General features: G+C 43.8%; 1 protein-coding gene across 1 annotated transcript; it reads right to left on the bottom strand.

The window, feature by feature from the left end:
• Positions 1 to 6,034: 6,034 nt before the first annotated feature.
• Positions 6,035 to 18,057, bottom strand: gnrhr4 (gonadotropin releasing hormone receptor 4). The gene is made up of 3 exons (XM_080214426.1): positions 17,512 to 18,057; positions 8,714 to 8,918; positions 6,035 to 6,555 (listed from the first exon to the last, which is right to left on the bottom strand). Exons 1-3 carry the CDS (start codon positions 18,055 to 18,057, stop codon positions 6,035 to 6,037), a joined length of 1,272 nt encoding a protein of 423 aa, XP_080070552.1.
• Between the last annotated feature and the right edge of the window lie 1,117 nt (positions 18,058 to 19,174).

The following is a 19,174-nucleotide window of genomic DNA, read 5'->3' as shown; positions in this document are numbered from 1 at the left end:
ATGTAATTTTAATTAATCTCAAGAGAAAGGCAATTTAGTTACTAAACTGGACTTAACTCATCTTTCCACAGATTCTACTCAAGTGTTTCATTTCAGCGGGGAGTTGGCAGCTTAATATTACCAGAGGTCAGCCAAGCCTTGCATTTTTATTAAAGTCATTTGCTATTTCGCTGGGAATTCATGAATATTTCAAACTAATGGCCAATCAATACTTCCAGGCTCCTGCTCAATATCAGCACATCCCTTTTTAGCTCCAGCTAGCAATTTCTGTCCTGTATGTCTCTCAAAGCTTATCCTGCTCAATCAGGAGAGGTCTTAGCTGATCAAGAGGGATTCAACAATGTTACCTTCATGAGAATGCATTGTGCTCTGATTACCCAGTGTGTGTCCTGCCCAGCAATTCTGCTGACGCTATTGTTTTCCCCATTCCTCAAAAATGGCCTTGACTTGAACACAGCATTTACTTTTAAAATCTTGTTTGGCAGTATGATTGGTGACTGAAATATCTGGGCGATTGCTAATGCAATTATAATTTGACAATTCTTAGCACGGTGGCACAGTGGTTAGCACTGCTGCCTCACAGCGCCTGGGACCGGGTTCAATTCCAGCCTTGGGTCACTGTCTGTGTGGAGTTTGCACATTCTCCCTGTGTCGGTGTGGGTTTCCTCCGGGTGCTCCAGTTTTCTCCCACAGTCCAAAGATGTGCAGGTTAGGTGGATTGGTCATGCAAAATTGCCCCTTATTGTCAGGGGGACCAGCTAGTGTAAATACTCTCCCAGTCCGCTGCGCCGCTTTTGCAGTGCAATGGGCCAGGAGTGTCAAGCGGAGCCATTTGGCTGGCTCTCCGCTGGGCGCCACGGCCTGTGTGAGTCTCCGGGGGCTGGATTTCCGGTGCCATCAGCTTCACACCAAAAATCAGCACGGGAACTCAAGGCTGGTCAGTGATGGGGGTGTGTGGGTGTCGCACGGCCAGTGTTGCAGGGTTGCCAGCAATCGAGCTGGCCAGCAATCGGGAGGCCAGCAGTGCGGGGGCTATTGCATATGCAATGTCCTTGGCAGCAACTGATTGGCCTATTGCAGTGGCCCGCTCAGTGTTATTCTGCCAGCCTCTCCAACAGGAGTATGTCCCACCCCCTGATTTTTAACATGATTCATGCTTAGAATTTTCTTGAGAGAATCCCACCCATGGGCTTACAGGGATAGGGCCTTGGTGGGGATGTTGTTGCTGCAGGCTTGATGGCCTGAATGGCCTCCCTCTGCACTGTAGGGATTCTATGATAATTCTCCTTAGTAACCCAATCTGCATTGGCTCAGCCATGCTCATTGAAATGGATGACAGCTGTCTGTTCACTGTACAGAGGAACGTCTGCGCAGCGAACAGACACTGGGTCATGGCCAACTGGAAGTTCATACCCACACTTCAAGGGCATCTTCAAGCGACACATGAAGATGGCTAGATTTGATTTACTATTCCCACATGTCCTGGATTACAGTGAAAAGTATTGTTTCTTGCATGCTATTCAGGCAAAACATACCATAGATAAAGGAAAAGGATAAGTGCAGAATATAGTGTTGCAGTTATAGGGAATGTGAAGAGAAAGATCAGCTTAGTAAAGATCAGCTAACGGTAGGACTCTGAATAGTGCGGATGAACAGAGGGATCAAGGTGTATGTGTACATAGATCCCTGAAAGTTGGGAATCAAGTAGATAGGGTTGTTAGGAAGGCATACGGTGTCTTGGCGTTTATTGGTAGGGGGATTGAATTTAGGAGCCGCAGCGTCATGTTGCAACTGTACAAAACTCTGGTGCGGCCGCACTTGGAGTATTGTGTGCAGTTCTGGTCCTCACATTATAGGAAGGATGTGGAGGCTTTGGAGAGGATGCAGAGGAGGTTTACCAGGATGTTGCCTGGTATAGAGGGGAGGTCCTATGAGGAGAGACTGAGGGATTTGAGGTTGTTTTCGTTAGAAAGAAGGCAGCTACGAGGGGACCTTATTGAAACATATAAGATGATTCGAGGTTTAGATAGGGTGGACAGTGATAGCCTTTTTCCTCGGATGGAGAAAGCTAGCACGAGGGGGCATAGCTTTAAATTAAGGGGTGGTAGTTATAGGACGGATGTCAGAGGTAGGTTCTTTACCCAGAGGGTGGTGAGGGATTGGAATGCCCTGCCTGCTGCAGTTGTAAATGCGCCTAGTTTGGGGGCATTTAAGAGATCCGTGGATAGGTTTATGGATGGAAAGGGTTTGGTTTAGGTTAGAGGGTCATTGTTTTTTTTAACTGGTCGGCACAACATCGTGGGCTGAAGGGCCTGTTCTGCGCTGTAATGTTCTATGTTCTATGTTCTAGTATATAATAGGACCATTCAAAAGTGCCAAAGAAGACAGGGCCAGATGGGATGGGGTCTCTGGGGATGATCAGTGGGGGTGGGAAGCCAGCAATTGGGGCTGGCCATTGTGATGGGGGAGGTTAGCAAGAAAGGAGCTATTCTTGAATCGGTTGGTACCTGTTCTCAGACTCTTGTGTCTTTTTCCCAACGGAAGATGGTGAAAGAGAGTGGGGTCCTTGATTTTGCTGGCTGCTTTGCCAAGGCAGCAGGAAGTGCGGACGGAGTCAATGGATGGGAGGCTGGTTTGAGTGATGGTCTGGGTTCATAATCGTAGACAACTGGGAAACAGTTGCTGATGGTCATAGCCTCTTGAGGGCTGACTGTTTGGAAGGGTATTGAAAGAGACAAGCAGAAATTCAAAGTTCGGCTGGCCAAGACGGGTGCTCAGAGAAAACAAGAGGTCAGCAAATCTTTAACTTTCTCAGTCCACTGAATCTCCTCTGCACCAAGTGTGACAGAGGCTTATATACCACAGTGAGACTCCTTAGCCACACCAGATAATACTTTACACCACTAAGGTACAAATCATCATCTGAAGTCTGCCAAAGAATTCTCAGCAGCGTAATGTATACAAGCACAAACACATTGAAGCATCATTTTATTAAATGAAGATTTTGGCACTATATTGAGGAAAAGCAATATTTAATTTACAAAGCCATGGTAGATTCCATTAATCATTAATTCCAAAAACAGAAAGCAGTGAAGGACAGAAGTAATTTCCACAAGTAAAAAGTAGAATTTGTACAAAACAAGACATATCATTCTGAGTTTGTAAATATGGGTGAAGCAAGGCTCAGCAAACGTGATTGGATTTCCCACTATATTCCAGTGCAGATAGGCTGTTCAGTTAAATGAGGTTTATTTATAGCTTGTCATTTTTTTTGCCAAACATAATTATTCACATGACTGCTTCACAAAATGCATAAGGAAGATGCAACTGCAGATTGCGTACGAGATGAAACAGGAGGAAGGGACTACGGGGCATCAGTGGGGGAGCATTGCAGTGTTCGAGAAACACTGGCTGAATTCAGTCGCACAAATTCAGTTCATTCTTTTCATTCTGTTTCCCAGCTACCGGCGGCCTGCCAAAGGCTGAGGGATTATCCAGGCCTGCACCAGATGACTGACCGATCAGGAGTAGAATGGTGAAGACAGAAAAATAGAGGGGGAGGGGGAAGGGAAGGGCAAGAGGGAGGGAAGGAAGGAGGGGGAGGAGGTAGGGAGAGAGGGAAGACGGGGAGAGCAGGAGGGGGAGGAGGGCGAATGCAGAGGGAGGGGGTAGGTGTGGGAGGAAGAGGGGAGAGGGGAAGGGGAGAGGAGGAAAAGAGAGCGAGAGGGGGAAGGGGAGAAGGGGAGAAGGGGAGAGAGAGAGAGAGAGGGAAGAGTTGGGGGGGGAGGGCAAAGAGATTGGGTGGAAGAAATGAGTCAGTGGTGAAGTTGCAGAAGAAAGCCGGGTGAACGAAGCAGGGTGAAAATATTTAGGACAGAAATTGAGGAGTGAAATTGTTAGGGGCACTCTTAGCGCTGCTTCTTTTGACCCACGAGAAGTGATAGAAAACATTTACTTGTCCCTTTTCCATTGAGTTATCCTGTTTCCGAGATCTGAGAAACCTGGCATACAACCATTAAATGTAAAAATCTGTTAAAATTTGAGGCATGCTACCTCTTCAGTTCTGACTTGCTTCTTTAGAACAGGTTCATTTTCTGCAGCCACTAAACCCATTCCTGTGGCACCAAAATTGGCTGCATCCAGATTGGATTGGGGATAATTTTCAAACTTTCAGAATTTAAACACTCCATTATGTGGATTTAAAATTCCTCATTGGTGTTTTGGTGGACGCTAACAGGAGTAAGAAGAAGCAAATTTTTCCTCATTAAGTCTATTTTGTTTACAGTCCATAACTAATTGAAATATTGAATTCTACAGCGTAGCTGGGAGATATTTAATCTCTTATGGCTGGGCTTGTCCATGTAGGACCAGCCCATTGGTCCCCTTTCACAGCTCTGACCCTTGCTTTTTTAAAATTTTATTTTTAAAGTTTTGTAGGCTTTCCTTTCAAGCATTGCCTCAAAACTAAACCCTAACCCCTCCAAAAAGAAGCCCTAAATCCCCCAATTCCGTCCTATAACGGATTCCCTCTGCAAAGAAAAATATCATCAATAACTGATCAGGCTTAAGACTGAGTGAAGCTATTCCAGAAACTCAACATTTCTGCACCAGGATCTTATTTGCATGGAGCATGCTGAATTGAGTTCTTGCACATACTCTGAAATAAGGTCAGAGCCCAATCAGTAAATCATGGGTGGTAGGAATTGGCTTTGGATTGCTGGAGACTTGGTGTTCATCAGAGAAGATTGCGAATAGGACAGGTGTTAAGACAAAAAGGCTAATAAAGATATCTTTCTCACCCGATCCTTAATGATCGGGTCAGCAGCAATGATTAAACTAACACTAGCACACTTAATGAAACTAAGACAAACCAAGATAGGTGACTATGCAACAACAAATCATTAGCTTCTAAATCAGCCACCATTGTTCAAGGCTACTACAAACCAAACGCAAGACTTGTTTGTTAACATTTTGGACTATGTTCACCACATCTTGTATTCGGTACACTGTGTGTAATATATCACAATGTCATATTCACCGCATCTTGTATTCTGTACACTGTAATATATCACAACTGCATCTTGTATTCTGTACACTGTGTGTAATATATCACAATGCCATATTCAACACATCTTGTATTCTGTACACTGTAATATATCACAACTGCATCTTGTATTCTGTACACTGTGTGTAATATATCACAATGTATGGTAATCTAAGAACGAGTGCAATAAAACAGTCATGGAGTATATCTCGGTCTGCTCTTGTCAGCAATACCAAATCAACCTGAGGCTCTTTTGAGCAGTCAGGACAATTTTGTTCCTTGTTAACTTCCCAACTATAGAAGTAAAAGTTAAAATTTGACGAGGAAGGAACAGAATATTCAGCACAAATACATTTCCACTTGTCATTCCGGTCACACCAAATAAAGGTGCCTTTCTTGCCCTCTTGGTCCATTTCTTTGTACTCTTGCCAACTTCAACAATCAATCTTATCCATTAAACATGTCAGAAGAGTCAGTGTTTGCTGCAGAGGCTGGTGTCCTGCTACCAATAGGTCAGTAAATCTAATTCTGTAGATGCCGTTGCTTGGCTTGGGTCCTGAGGTTTATCCATTCTCAAACATGCCACTGTCAGATATTTCTCTCTGATCATGAGTTTCTGACAAATATTATCCTTCTTTAATCAGAAAAGCTGAAAGTAGCCTTCTGCCAATGCAAACATTTGGAATTTCAGGGCTTTGTGTTACCTGATACCTTGAAGAGTTTTGAAGCATATCTGAAGCATATCTGACAATGATTCCATATAAATACACGGAACACCACGTGATATCAAGGAAGAAAAGAAATGCCATTGTCACTAGTTTTTGCAGGTAGAGAAACAACTTGCTTTTGAAAGAAAATTGCAAGGCCAAGAATTGGAAATTTAATGGGAAAACTATGAGGAGAACTGGAAAAGTTGAAGTATGCACACTCCACCTAAGCCATTAATGCAGTAGTCCTGTTGTGTACTGCAATATTATATGGCGATTGTCATCAGACATCTGCAGTTGGGTTGGCATTTTTCTTGGCATCATCCCTGTATACGTCAAGATAACCATTGCTGCAGTAACTGCCTCTGCTCTGAGGCTCATTCTCCCTGACTGATCTTACACCTTCTTGACCAAGCGCAGTGGACCTCTTGAGGCGAAAGGACGAGGCGGAACATCTGAATGAGCCGGTCAGTGTGGAATTGAGATCTGAGTTGGAAGCCATCTTAGCAGAATGACAGCAGCGCTGTAAGCCCTGCCTGAAATGGATGGTAAAAAGTCCATAGGTGATGGGGTCCAACACTGTGTTGAGGAGGCCAAAAATGAATAGGATGTGGCTCAATGTTTGAGAGACCTTTCCTTCAGAAAGCATTTCTGGGGAGAACCAGTACCAAAGTCCCAGAAGGTAATATGGAGTCCAGCAAACTATGAAGGAGGTTACAATGATAATGCTCATTTTTAAAGTTCTCATGCGTGCCTTTGGAATATTATTTATTGATCGCCTTAAATGCACTTCTTTTGATGACACTGGAAGAGGACACAAAACAAAATAATATGATTCTGCACCACCTTCACCGGGGGAGGTCTTGTGACACAGTGGGTAATGTCTGAGTCAAAAGCCCTGGGTCACAGTCCCACCCCCTGATGGCCAAGGAAAGCTTGGCTAAAGTCTGTCAACCTTCAAAATCATTTCAACATGCCAACAGCAGACAGTAGGAATGGGGGAAGCTCTTGGTCAGCCATACTTGATGTGGAGTGGCGCCCCTTAAGCTCCTGATGACAGGCTAGCAATGTGTTCCGTGTAAAACTCACTTTGGGAACAGATGACAGTCTGTCTCATGTGCACCACAAGGTGTAGGAAGAGAAACAATATATCAAAGTTTCAGAAATAATTTTCTCTGCGGAGGAAGCCTCTTAATACAGGTCACCTTTCAGATCAAATGTATTAGAGAGAAGCTGAAATAAATCAGCAAGTTGTTGGTCGAATCAAAAAGTCTAAAAAATTGTGAGGACTGGGAGAGATTGTGGGATCTGGGGAGGCGATGGCCTCGTGGTATGATTGCTGGACCCTCAATCCAGAAACTCAGCTAATGTTCTAGGGACCTGGGTTCAAATCCTGCCATGGCAGATGGAGGAATTTGAATTCAATAAAAAAGATCTGGAATTAAGAATTTACTGATGACTATGAAACCATTGTGATTGTCACCTGGTTTTCTAATGTCCTTTAGGGAAGGAAATCAGTCGTCCTTACCTAGTCTGGCCTACATGTGACTCCAGAGTCACAGCAATGTGGTTAGAACATAGAACAGTAAAGGCCCTTCGGCCCTCGATGTTGTGCTGAGCTATGTCCAAACCCAAGATCAAACTATCCCACTCCCTACCATTCTAGTGTGCTCCATGTGCCTATCCAATAACCACTTGAAAGTTCCTAAAGTGTCTGAGTCCACTTTCACAGCAGGCAGTGCATTCCACACCCCAACCACTCTCTGAGTGAAGAATCTACCTCGGACATCCCTCCTATGTCTACCATCATGAACCTTATTGTTATGCCCCTTCGTAACAGCTACATCCACCCGAGGAAATAGTCTCTGCATGTCCACTCTATCTATTCCCCTCATGATCTTATAAACCTCTATTAAGTCGCCTCTCATCCTCCTCCGCTCTAAAGAGAAAAGCCCCAGCTCCCTCAACCTTTCCTCATAAGACCTACCCTCCAAACCAGGCAGCATCCTGGTAAATCTCCTCTGCACCCTATCCAATGCTTCCACATCCTTCTTATAGTGAGGTGACCAGAACTGCACACAATATTCCAAATGTGGTCTCGCCAAGATCCTGTATAGTTGCAGCATAACCCCACGGCTCTTAAACTCAAACCCCGTGTTAATAAACGCTAACACACTATAAGCCTTCTTCACGGCTCTATTCACTTCAGTGGCAACCTTCAAAGATCTGTGGATATGAGCCGCAAGATCTCTCTGTTCCTCCACATTCTTCAGAACCCTGCCGTTGACCCTGTAATCTGCATTCAAGTTTGTCCTACCGAAATGAATCACCTCACACTTATCAGGGTTAAACTCCATCTGCCACTTTTCGGCCCAGCCTATCCTATCAATGTCTCTTTGCAGCCTACAAGAGCCCCCCACCTCATCCACTACTCCACCAATCTTGGTGTCACCAGGAAATTTACTGACCCACCCTTCAGTCCCCTCTTCCAAGTCATTGATAAAAATCACAAATAGCAGAGGACCCAGCACTGACCCCTGTGGTACACCGCTGGTAACTGGCCTCCAGTCTGAAAAGTTTCCCTCCACCACCACCCTCTGTCTTCTATGAGAGAACCAGTTACTTATTCAATCGGCCAAATTTCCTTTTATCCCACACCTCCTTACTTTCTTCATGAGCTTACCATGGCGAACCTTGTCAAACGCCTTACTAAAATCCATGTATAAGACATCCACTGCTCTACCTTCATCCACACACTCAGTTACCTCTCAGTTGACTCTCAACTGCCTTCAGGCAACTAGGAATGGCCAATAAATGCTGGCCAATCAGCAACACCCATGTCCCGTGAATGAATTAAAAAAAACTGCACAGGTTTGATATTCTGAGAAAGGATGACTTACAGTAGGCAGCTACGGCATGAGCCTTAATTTCATTACAGTAAAAATCTAAATATTCAACTTACAATTTTCCTTGTTCATCCTCTTTGATATCTCCATCAGGATTCGGGAATAGCAGAATATCATGATCACCAGTGGCACGAGGAACAGGAAAACAAAAGTGAACATATTGTAGGAAGTCTCCTGCCAGTGTGCTTGGAAGCTCCCCATCGTGGAACACTGCGTGAAGTTCTGAGGCTCTGTAATACTCACTGTGTGAAACAGGACAATCTAGAACAGAAAGTGAAGTTGCAAATGCACTGTTCCATAGTGCTCCCAAGTAGCTCAACCGTCTCAGTAAAAAATAACGTGTTATGGATTGCTGCTTTCTGCATCGCATGACTTGTAATGCATGCATCTTTGTACATGTTGCCAGCTGCCTAAAGCTGTCACACAAAAATAAATTTCTAGTCAGAAGGGCTGTGACAAATCAAAACTGAAGTCCGGTGAAAACAGTTATCTGCAGCACATGTGACATTGTCACCTAATTTTAACGTTTAGTTATTAGATAAAATCAGTTTCTCTAGTCTCTTCAAATAACTGGGTCAAATAATAGAGTAAGAAGTCTCACCACACCAGGTTAAAGTCCAACAGGTTTACTTGATAGTAAACGCCACAAGCTTTCAGAACACCATTCCTTTATCAGGTGAGTGGAGAGAACTCTCCACTTCTTACTGTGGACTTCTTACTGTGTTTACCCCAGTCCAACGCTGGCATCTCCACATCAAATAATAGATCCAGGGTAAAATTCACCTGACACAAAAAAGTTTCATACAACCACTGGGTTCAAATATTCTAGTACCTCAGCTTGAGATAAGATTTGCTTGATTTTTATAAGTTTAGAGTTTATTTATTAGTATCATGAGTAGGCTTACATTATCACAGAAATGAAGTTACTGTGAAAATCCCCTAGTCGCCACACTCCAGCTCCTGTTCGGGTAAACTGAGAGAGAATTTAACATGGCCAATGCACCCAACTTGCACATCTTTTGGACTGTGAGAAGAAACCGGAGCACCCGGAGGAAACCCATGCAGACACGGGGAGAACGTGCAGACTGCACAGACGGTGACCCAATGTCGGAATCGTATCCGTGTCTCTGGCGTTATGAGACAGCAGTGATTTTGATTTGATCTGATTTGATTTATTATTGTCATATGTATTAACATAGAGTGAAATGTATTGTTTCTTGCGTGTTATACGGACAAAACATACAGTTTATAGAGAAGGAAACAAGAGAGTGCAGAATGTAGTGCAACAGTCATAGCTAGGGTGTAGAGAAAGACCAACTTAATGCATGGTAAGTATATTCAAAATTCTGACAGCAGCAGAGAAGAAGCTGTTCTTGAATCAGTTGGTACATGACCTCAGACTTTTGTATCTTTTTCCCAAAGGAAGAAGGTGGAAGAGAGAATGTCAGGGGTGTATGGGGCCCTTAATTATGTTGGCAGCTTTGCTGAGGCAGCAGGAGGTGTAGACAGAGCTAACTTACAACATGCACTGCAGCTGCTGCAATATACAAAAGGTTTGTTGTTCTTTACCAAATAAGGATAACATATATTTATAAAGCACTATAGCCTAAGGCTATATATATACATGGGGAATCAGGAAAATGGATATCAAACAAGATGTCAAACAATGGATGTCTGCAAGCAGGACCCACACCTTCCTGTTGCTTGCCGTTTCAACACACCACCCTGCTCTCCTGTCCACATGTCCGTCATTGGCCTTTTGCAATCTTCTAGCGAACCCCTACGCAAACTGGAAGGTTTCTAGCAGCAGATGGACTGAGGTGGCGATGTAAGCTATTGATGTTATGGAGAAGGAAAGGGATGGTTTTAACACTGGGTGGTGCCAGAAGTGGAGATGCTGGTGTTGGACTGGGGTAAACACAGTAAGAAGTCTCACAACACCAGGTTAAAGTCCAACAGGTTTATTTGACAGCAAAAGCCACTAGATTTCAGAGCGCTGCCCCTTCGTCAGGTGAGTGGGAGTTCTAATCACAAACAGGGCATATAAAGTCACAAACTCAATTTACAGAATAATGATAGGAATTTGATTAGCCTTGATTATCTGTAAAGACCTCACATTCCAATCATTATTCAGTAAATCGAGGTTGTGTCTTTATCTGACTTGTTTGTCATTAGAACCCCCACTCACCTGACGAAGGGGCAGCCAGTGCTCCAAAAGCTAGTGGCTTTTGCTACCAAATAAACCTGTTGGACTTTAACCTGGTGTTGTGAGATTTTTTACAGTGCCAGAGGCACAGGGTTAAATGAGATACAGAGGCTGCAAAGGTGCACAAGGCCTGTTATTCCTTATAAATCATGAGTTTAAAGTTTACTTCAAAGGCTTACATTAACACTGCAATTAAGTTACTGTGAAAATCCCCTAGTCGCCGTACTTCAGCGCCTGTTCGGGTACACTAAGGGAGGATTTAGTTTGGCCAATGCAACAAACCAGCACGTCTTTAGGGCTGTGGGAGGAAACCAGAGCACCTGGAGGAAACCCATGCACACATGGGGAGAAAGTGCAGACTCCGCACAGGCGGTGACCCAAGCCAGGAATCCCTTGTGTTGTGATTCACCGGTGCTATCCGCTGTGCTGCCCCCTATGTCTCAGTGAATCCCCGCTGTGCCACCATGCTGCCCCCCCTGCCCCCCAAAGGTCAACTAGTATTCTGTAATTGAAATCTATCAGTGTAATTTGTAACTGCAGCAATGCTCAGTTCAGAGTCGCAGTGAGTGAGCTGAAAAAAACCAAAAGCTACAATTTCCAAATAATAAAGACAGGTGGCATTAAGTCATTCCATCTTCTGTCACCTGTGGTGCTGAACTCAATTGTTTTTCTCGCAATACCAAACCTGCAGATATCAACACAGGCTAAGGATTGAACTGGAGACCTTTCAGGTCTGAATGGCATATAAACTCAGCTGAACCATGGAGGAGAGAGCAGCAGCACTGCTGTCCCAATACCAGCCAAAGAGTGTCAATGACCTGGCTCAATAATAACATTCTTGCCTTTGAGACAGAAGATTGTGGGTTCAAGTCACAACGCAGAGGCTTGAGCACAGAACCGAAAGCACTTCAGGGCAGTACTAAGTGAGAGGCGCAGTCTTTCATAGAACCCCTACAGTGCAGAAGGAGGCCATTCAGCCCATCAAGTCTGCACCAACTTTCCAAAAGAGCATTTTACCCAGGCTCACCCTTGCCCTACCCCTGTACCCCTACATATTTACTCCACTAATCCACCTTACTTTTGCAGCTTTAGAAACTAAGGAGTAATTTAGCATGGCCAATCCACCTAATCTATACATCTTTGGACACTAAAGGGTAGCTTAGCATGGCCAATACACCTAATCTACACATCTTTAGATACTTAGGAGCAATTTAGCATGGCCTATCCACCTAATCTATACATCTTTTGACACTGAAGGGCAGTTTAGCACAGTCAATCCACCTTACTTGCACATCTTTGGAGTGTGGGAGGAAACCAGAGCATCTGGAGGAAACCCATGCAGACATCGGGAGGATATACAAACTCTACACAGATAGTCACCCGAGGCTGGAATTGAACCCAGGTCCCTGGCACAGTGCTCATCACTGTGCCATTTAGCTATTAAACCCTGCCATCTTAGGTGAGTGTAAGAGATCCCACATTGCTCGTTAAAGAAGAGAAGGGGGAGTTCTCAGGTGTCTTTGCCAACAGATGGTTCACCGCCCCTTCTCAAAGGCAACTAGGGATGGACAATAAGTGTTAGCCAGCCAGCGACGCCCATGTCCCATAAATGAATATAAAATAAAATTCCTTAAGCAACATATCCACTGTAGATAATCTGGTCATCTATCTGAATGCTATTTGTGGGAGTTTGTGTTTTAGGAATCAGCTGCTGTGTTTCCCCACATTAGAACCTACACTTGACATCTACTTCATTGTCACTGAAATGCTTTGGTATGTTGTGACATGTTCTACATAAATGTGCAAAATATATTTATACAAATGCTTTCTTAACTGTGAAGAAGGCACAAGGATTGTGAGAGTCTCTTCACTTTTGGTTTGACTCATTTGAGAATCCCTGTTGGAAATGAGTGCATTATGAGCAACACTACTGGAATTAAACTGCCGTACATTAGACTGAAGTGAAAAAACCACATTGCTGGCAACATTAAAGCCCTCCTGTAACCTTAAATAAAAATAAAATGCTGCAAATGCTCAACTGGTTGCGCAGTGCCTGTGGAGACAGAAACAGAATCAAAGTTTCAGATTGACAACCTTTCATTAAACCTGGAAATGGTTAGAGACGTAACTGGTTTCAATCATGCATAGAGGTGGGGGTAACTGTTTTATCATGAATTACAACGATACCGATTCACAGAACAATCTCAACGCTGCTTTTAAAACATAATCCGGTGTTTGACCTGAACATCTGAAAGTAAATTTCCATTGATTTTGTTAAGCCTCTTTCGTTGATTAAATTGGAGTTTTCGGGAGCCTTTCTTATTCTAGTAAAGCTTCTTGTTCACTGGATAGCTCAAACCTAGTTTATATGCTGCTCCTTTATCTGGAAAGGCCAGTTCCTAACCTTTCCCAACTCTCTCTCTTCATTTTGCAGTTCTGTTACTCTTGACTATAACAGTGCATTCTGCACTCTCTCCTTTCATTCTCTATGAACGGTATGCCTTGTCAGTATAGCATGCAGGAAACAATACTTTTCACTTTATACTAATACATGTGACAATAATAAATTAAACCAAATCAAAAAAGTTCTGTCAAACATTCTCTTCTTGATCCAAAAATACAACAAGCTTCTCACATGCCGGAATTTTACCAGCACGGCTGCTTGTAATATTGTGCTCGAGGCCAATGGAGAATACTGTTCTGTGAAACTCGTCCATCCCGGAATCGGGGCAGGCGTGTCAGTAAAATCAGGGCTGCAGTGTTTAAATCAATGCTCAAGCATCTCATCCTACACTAACTCAATCTACCCCAGGATCTCCAAGCTGTGGGACCTTGCTCAGTATTTCTTCTATGCTGCATTTTCTATGTTCTTTGCAAACTATAAAAATAGTCCTTTGAATATCTGAACTATTGGTACTTCTGGAAGCAACTTCATCTAAAAAAAAAAGGCAGTACTTCACAGACTGGATGATACAAAGGGTCAGACTGTAACTCATTCTGAGGATATGAAAGATTAGGGGGTAGGAGAAGAAAGTTCCTGCTCCTGTTTCTCTTGCTCTTATAGCATAGGCCTTTTATTCTTATTGGGTAAGAGAATCAAGGATGTCTGGGGAAGATGGGGAACGTGGAACTCAACACAAACTGATCAGCCATGATCTTATTGAATGGCAGACCAGGCTCGAGAGGCCGAATGGCCTATCCCTGCTCCTATTCCTTATGTCTGTAGGTCCAAATTAAATGAAACTCTCTTTGATGTGACTGCATGAATTACACTTGAATAGTTTCAGCCCTTTCATCTCCTGGGAGAGGACATTGAGCAATATCACATGGGTGCATTAGTGGGTTTAAGGTACGCACAAGAACACAAGAAACAGAAGCAGGAGTAGGCCACCAGGCCCTTCAAACCTGCCCCACCATTCAATATGATCAGGGCTGACCTCTGCTGGCCACAACTCCTTTTCTGTGCCATTTCTCCAGAGCTCACTATTCCCCAGCATATCAAATATTTACCTACCTCCACTTTGAATACTTTTAAAGATTCAGCCTCCACTACCCTTTGGGGCAGAGAATTCCAGGGATTCACCACCCCTTTTTTAAATAACCAGTCCTTTATCTTGTAGCTATGTCCCCATGTTTGAGACCCTGCCACCAGTAAAAACATCTCACCATCTACCCTATCAAGCCCCCCTCAGGATCTTCAATGTTGGAATAAGGTCACCCCATCACTCTTCCAAACTTCATGGAATATAAACCCAGACTATTTTGATAGGGCAAATCTCTCATCTTATTAAGGACCCCACGCACCCTGGACATTCTCTCTTCCATCTTCTTCTGTCGGGAAAAAGATACAAAAGTCTGAGATCGTGTACCAACTGACTCAAGAACAGCTTCTTCCCAGCTGCTTTTGAATGGACTTATCTTGCACTAAGTTGATCTTTCTCTACACCTTAGCTATGACTGTAACACTAGTCTCAACTTTCCTTCCCTATGAACAGTATGTTTTGTCTGTACAGCACGTAAGAAACAATACTTTTCACTGTATGTTAATACATGTGACAATAATAAATCAAATCAAATCATCCCAGGATACACCATAGAAGGAGCTGTATTCTGCAGCTAATTACTGATGCAGCCAGCCTAGGACTGCTTTCTGGTGAGTGTAGAGGGGCTTTATGTTGCTTCTAACGTGTGCTTAATCAGGGCAGATAGTGCTTATCCCTGAGCTTATTATCCCTGTTGTCACAGAATACCCAAGTTCTCCAGCACTAAAATCTCTCACTTTAAGCTGCGGAAAATTGAAAAGAAAAGAATTGTTTAAAACAAGTTCAAATCTTACATCGGCATTTGGAAAGGCAGGTATTGGCCGTATCGCCTTCCTTCTCATCTTCTCATCCCCATTTACTTTGAAATCAAACACCTCTGTTCATAAAGACAACACTTCTTATAAAGAAAAACATTTCTTGTCTTAATCTGTCTTAAGCGCAGGATGGTTAATATCGAACAAATCTTGCATGCGAGATTCTCAGTCTCGAGCTGAACGTGCAGGATGTTGCCTGATGGAAAAATACAATGATGGAAACAGATCCCAAACTTCATCTATCACGTGGGCCAAGTTGTACAGTGTTCCCAATGGGAAATTTTACTGTCACATCTTGTTTAAGTATGCAAAGGACCGTCACGACTGACAGTTCGAAGAACTGAGTCAAGAGATTCCTGGGGAACTGTGAGGGTAGCTGCTGGACAGACAGTCATTTTGGAGGTCTCTACAAATGCTAAGTAAGTGGTATTTTTCAAAAAAGGTGGTTGAGATGAACCAGGAGATTACAGATGGTGCGTCTCATGTCAGTGGTAAAGAAACTGTAGGAGAAAATTCTGAAGGAGAGGATTAATATCCCTTTGAAAAGGCATAGGTTAATCAAGTTTAGCTTACTTATTAGTGTCACAAGTAGGCTTACATTAACACTGCAATGAAGTTACAGTGAAAATCCCCTAGTCGCCACACTCCAGCGGCTACTCGGGTACACAGAGGGAGAATTTAGCATGGTCAATGAACCTAACCAACACATATTTTTGTATTGTGGGAGGAAGCCAGAGCACCCAGAAGAAAACCCATGCAATCACAGGGAGAACATACAGATTCCGCACAGGCAGTGACATAAGCCACATACTGAACACAGGTCCCTGGTGTTGTGAGGCAGCAATGCTTAGGGATAATCAGCATAGCTTTGTCAGAGGGAGAATATGCCTAATAAATTTGCTAGATTTTTCCAAAATGTGACCAAGTGTGTGTATGAGGGACATTGATGTAATTTGACAAGGTCCCACATGGGAGATTGATTGAGAAGGTTGAAGCACTTGGATTTCAGGGAAACTTGGCGAGATGGATCAGGAACTGGGTTAGTAATAGGACACAAAGGATAGTGGTAAAAGGCTGTTCAAGTGAGTGGGTGCCAGCAGCCAGCAGTGTACCACAAGGATCAGTATTGTTTGTTATATATATAAATGATATAGATGAAAATGTGGGGGGAATGATAAACAATGACACCAAGATTGGTAGGGTAGTTAATAGTGGTTGTAAGTTACAGGAAGATATGGATGGGTTGGTTAGATGGACAGAACAGTGACAGATGATATTTAACCCTAAGTGCGAGATGATACACTTTGGATGAAGAAACAAGACGAGGGAGTATTTAATGAATAGTAGGACATTGGGAAGCTCAAAGGAACAGAGGGATGTTGCAGTAATTATTCACAGATCCCTGAAGTTGGCAGATCACTTGAATAGAATAGGTAAGAAGGCATATGGGACATTTGTTTTCATCAGTGTAGAGTATAACAGCAAGGAGGTAATGTTGGAGTTGCTGATGGTTAGGCCACAGCTGGAGGACTGTGTGCAGGTCTGTTCATCTCTCTATAGGAAGGACGCTCGAGGATGTACAGAGGACGTTCACCAGGATGTTGCCTGGGATGAAGCATTTGACATATAAAAAGAGCCTAAATAGGTTTGAATTGATTTCTTTAGAGCAGAGAAGGCTGAGAGGTGACATGATTGAGGTGTAAAAGATTAAGAGGGATGGACAGGGTGATCAGCTGTTCCCCTTGGTCAACCACGAGGGGGTGCAGTTTCAGGATTAGGGGCAGGAGGTTCGGAGGGGATTTAAGAAAACATTTTTCACTCAGAGGGTGGTGGGAACCTGAAATGCACTGCCTGGGAAGGTAGTGGAGGCCGGAAGCCTTACAACCTTTAAAAAAAATTTGGGTGAGCACTGAAATATTGTAACATTCAAGGATATGGGACAAGTGCAGGAAAATGGGATGAGCGTGCCTTCAGTGGTAGATATTGTGGGTGCAGACTCGATGGGCTGAAGGGCCTTTTCTGCAGTGTATGACTCTGACTGTAGAAACAGTTTGGAATATCGTTTTGATTTGAACATTGGGCGTTTGCCAATTTTGTTCTTCTCTGAATGGGAAGTTGACAAATCCCACTGCATAATAGAGCATTAAACTGTCTCACAATGCTCTCTGTAGTGTCAAACTCAAAGCCTTTGGTTATTGAGTGCAGCTACTCAATCAGTCTAAAAGGAGCACCTCAGAACAAAGCTCGAGCAACAATGTGACGTGCACTCACACTTACCAAGTCACTCTTACCTGTGGAATGGACAGGATGATGCTCAATAACCAAGCCACAGTCAACATGATCTTATTCTTCTTCTTGGCTTCGCTGATGCCCAGAGGATTTAGAATGGCAGACTGACGGTCTATGCTAATCACCACGGTGACAAAGGCGCAGGAATACATCGCCATCAGCTTCAGGAACATGAGCAGTCGACAGGCGAGATCGCCGGCCTGCCACTGCACCGTGATGTTCCAGGTAGCATCCAGAGGCATCACGATGAAAGTGACCAGGAGGTCTGCAGCTGCCAGGTTCAAGATCAAAATTCTGACGTGAGATTTCCTCTTGCGATTCTGCGTGGTCGTCCAGAGAACCGCGAGGTTGCAGATGGCCGAAATAGTGAAAATAAGGATGGTAATCCCTACTCGGACTTTAGCTGCGCTGGAGAAGACTGGTAGCTGAAAGTGGTGGGCACAGCTTTGGTTACAAATATGTCCCAAGGTGGTGTCCTCACATGCTCTATTATAGTCACAGGTCTGTCCTAAGAAAGGATTGGTAACATTTTCAGTGCTGGCATTCATCCTCAATGCTTTACTGCTGGATATGTAATACGATATTATTTGATGGGATCAAACACGGTGGGAATTCTTCCGTGACTGGCAGATTATCCTGTGAATCTTACAACTGAAACAGCTCATATTGTTTCTCTTCAATATTCAGCACAGGAAATATCCCAATCTAGTCTGCAAGCAAATGAGAAGAATATTACACGTTGAACAAAGAAATGTGGGCAGAGACACAATAGATCATGATAACTTGTCTCTGCTGTAATAGCTGACCTCAGGCTAAGTGGCCATAGACACGAAGAAAATAGGAGAAGGAACTGGCCATTCTGCCCTTCAAGCCTGCACTGCCATTCAATATGATCAGGGCTGATCCTCTGTATGAACGCTATACTGCTGTACTCTCCCCATACCCCTTGACAACTACAGAGTTGCCTAGAAATTTACCTATTCCCTTTTTGGATACATTCAGCGATCTGCATCACAACTTTCTATGGTAGAGAATTCCACAGGTTCACCACCCTCTGAGTGAAGAGATTTCTCCTCATCTGAGTCCTAAATGATCTACCCCATATCCTGAGACTGTGACCCCCCATGTTCAAGACCCACACCCACTGAGGCAGAGGAAATGACGTCTCTGCATCTACTCTATCCAGTCCTGTCAGAATTGTCAGGGCAGCGCACGGTAGCACAGTGGTTAGCACAGCTGCTTCACAGCTCCAAGGCCCTGGGTTCGATTCCCTGCTTGGATCACTGTCTGTGTGGAGTTTGCATGTTCTCCTCGTGTCTGTGTGGGTTTCCTCCAGGGACTCTGGTTTCCTCCCACAGTCTAAAGATGTGTGGGTTAGGTTGATTGGCCATGCTAAGAAATTGCCCCTTAGTGTCCAGGGATGTGTAGGTTAGCGGGATTAGTGGGTATAATATGTAAGGATATGGGGGTAGGGCCTGGGTGGGATTGTGTTCGGTGCAGACTCAATGGGCCAAAGGGCCTCTTTCTGCACTGCAGGGTTCTATGATTTTCATTGAATTTTATACATTTTAAGAGATTCTATCTCATTCTTCTAAACTCCAGTGAATACAGGCCCAGTCAATCCAATTACTCCTTATATGTCAATTCTGCCATTCCAGGAAATTG

The sequence above is a fragment of the Carcharhinus amblyrhynchos genome, chromosome 28 (genome assembly GCF_965287045.1).
Source record: "Carcharhinus amblyrhynchos chromosome 28, sCarAmb.v2.hapA, whole genome shotgun sequence".
Classification (NCBI taxonomy): domain Eukaryota; kingdom Metazoa; phylum Chordata; class Chondrichthyes; order Carcharhiniformes; family Carcharhinidae; genus Carcharhinus; species Carcharhinus amblyrhynchos.
The sequence above is the reverse complement of the archived record's forward strand: the minus strand, read 5'-3'. Positions and strand labels throughout refer to the sequence as shown.

Excerpts from the sequence above, each read along its gene's own strand:
- gnrhr4 (XM_080214426.1), bottom strand. The coding sequence starts at position 18,057 with ATGAATGCCAGCACTGAAAATGTTACCAATCCTTTCTTAGGACAGACC. Across the intron at positions 8,919-17,511 it reads TCATCCTGTCCATTCCACAG|ATTGTCCTGTTTCACACAGT; the intron begins GTAAGAGTGACT and ends TTTCTGTTCTAG. Across the intron at positions 6,556-8,713 it reads GAGGATGAACAAGGAAAATT|TGTCATCAAAAGAAGTGCAT; the intron begins GTAAGTTGAATA and ends GTCCTCTTCCAG.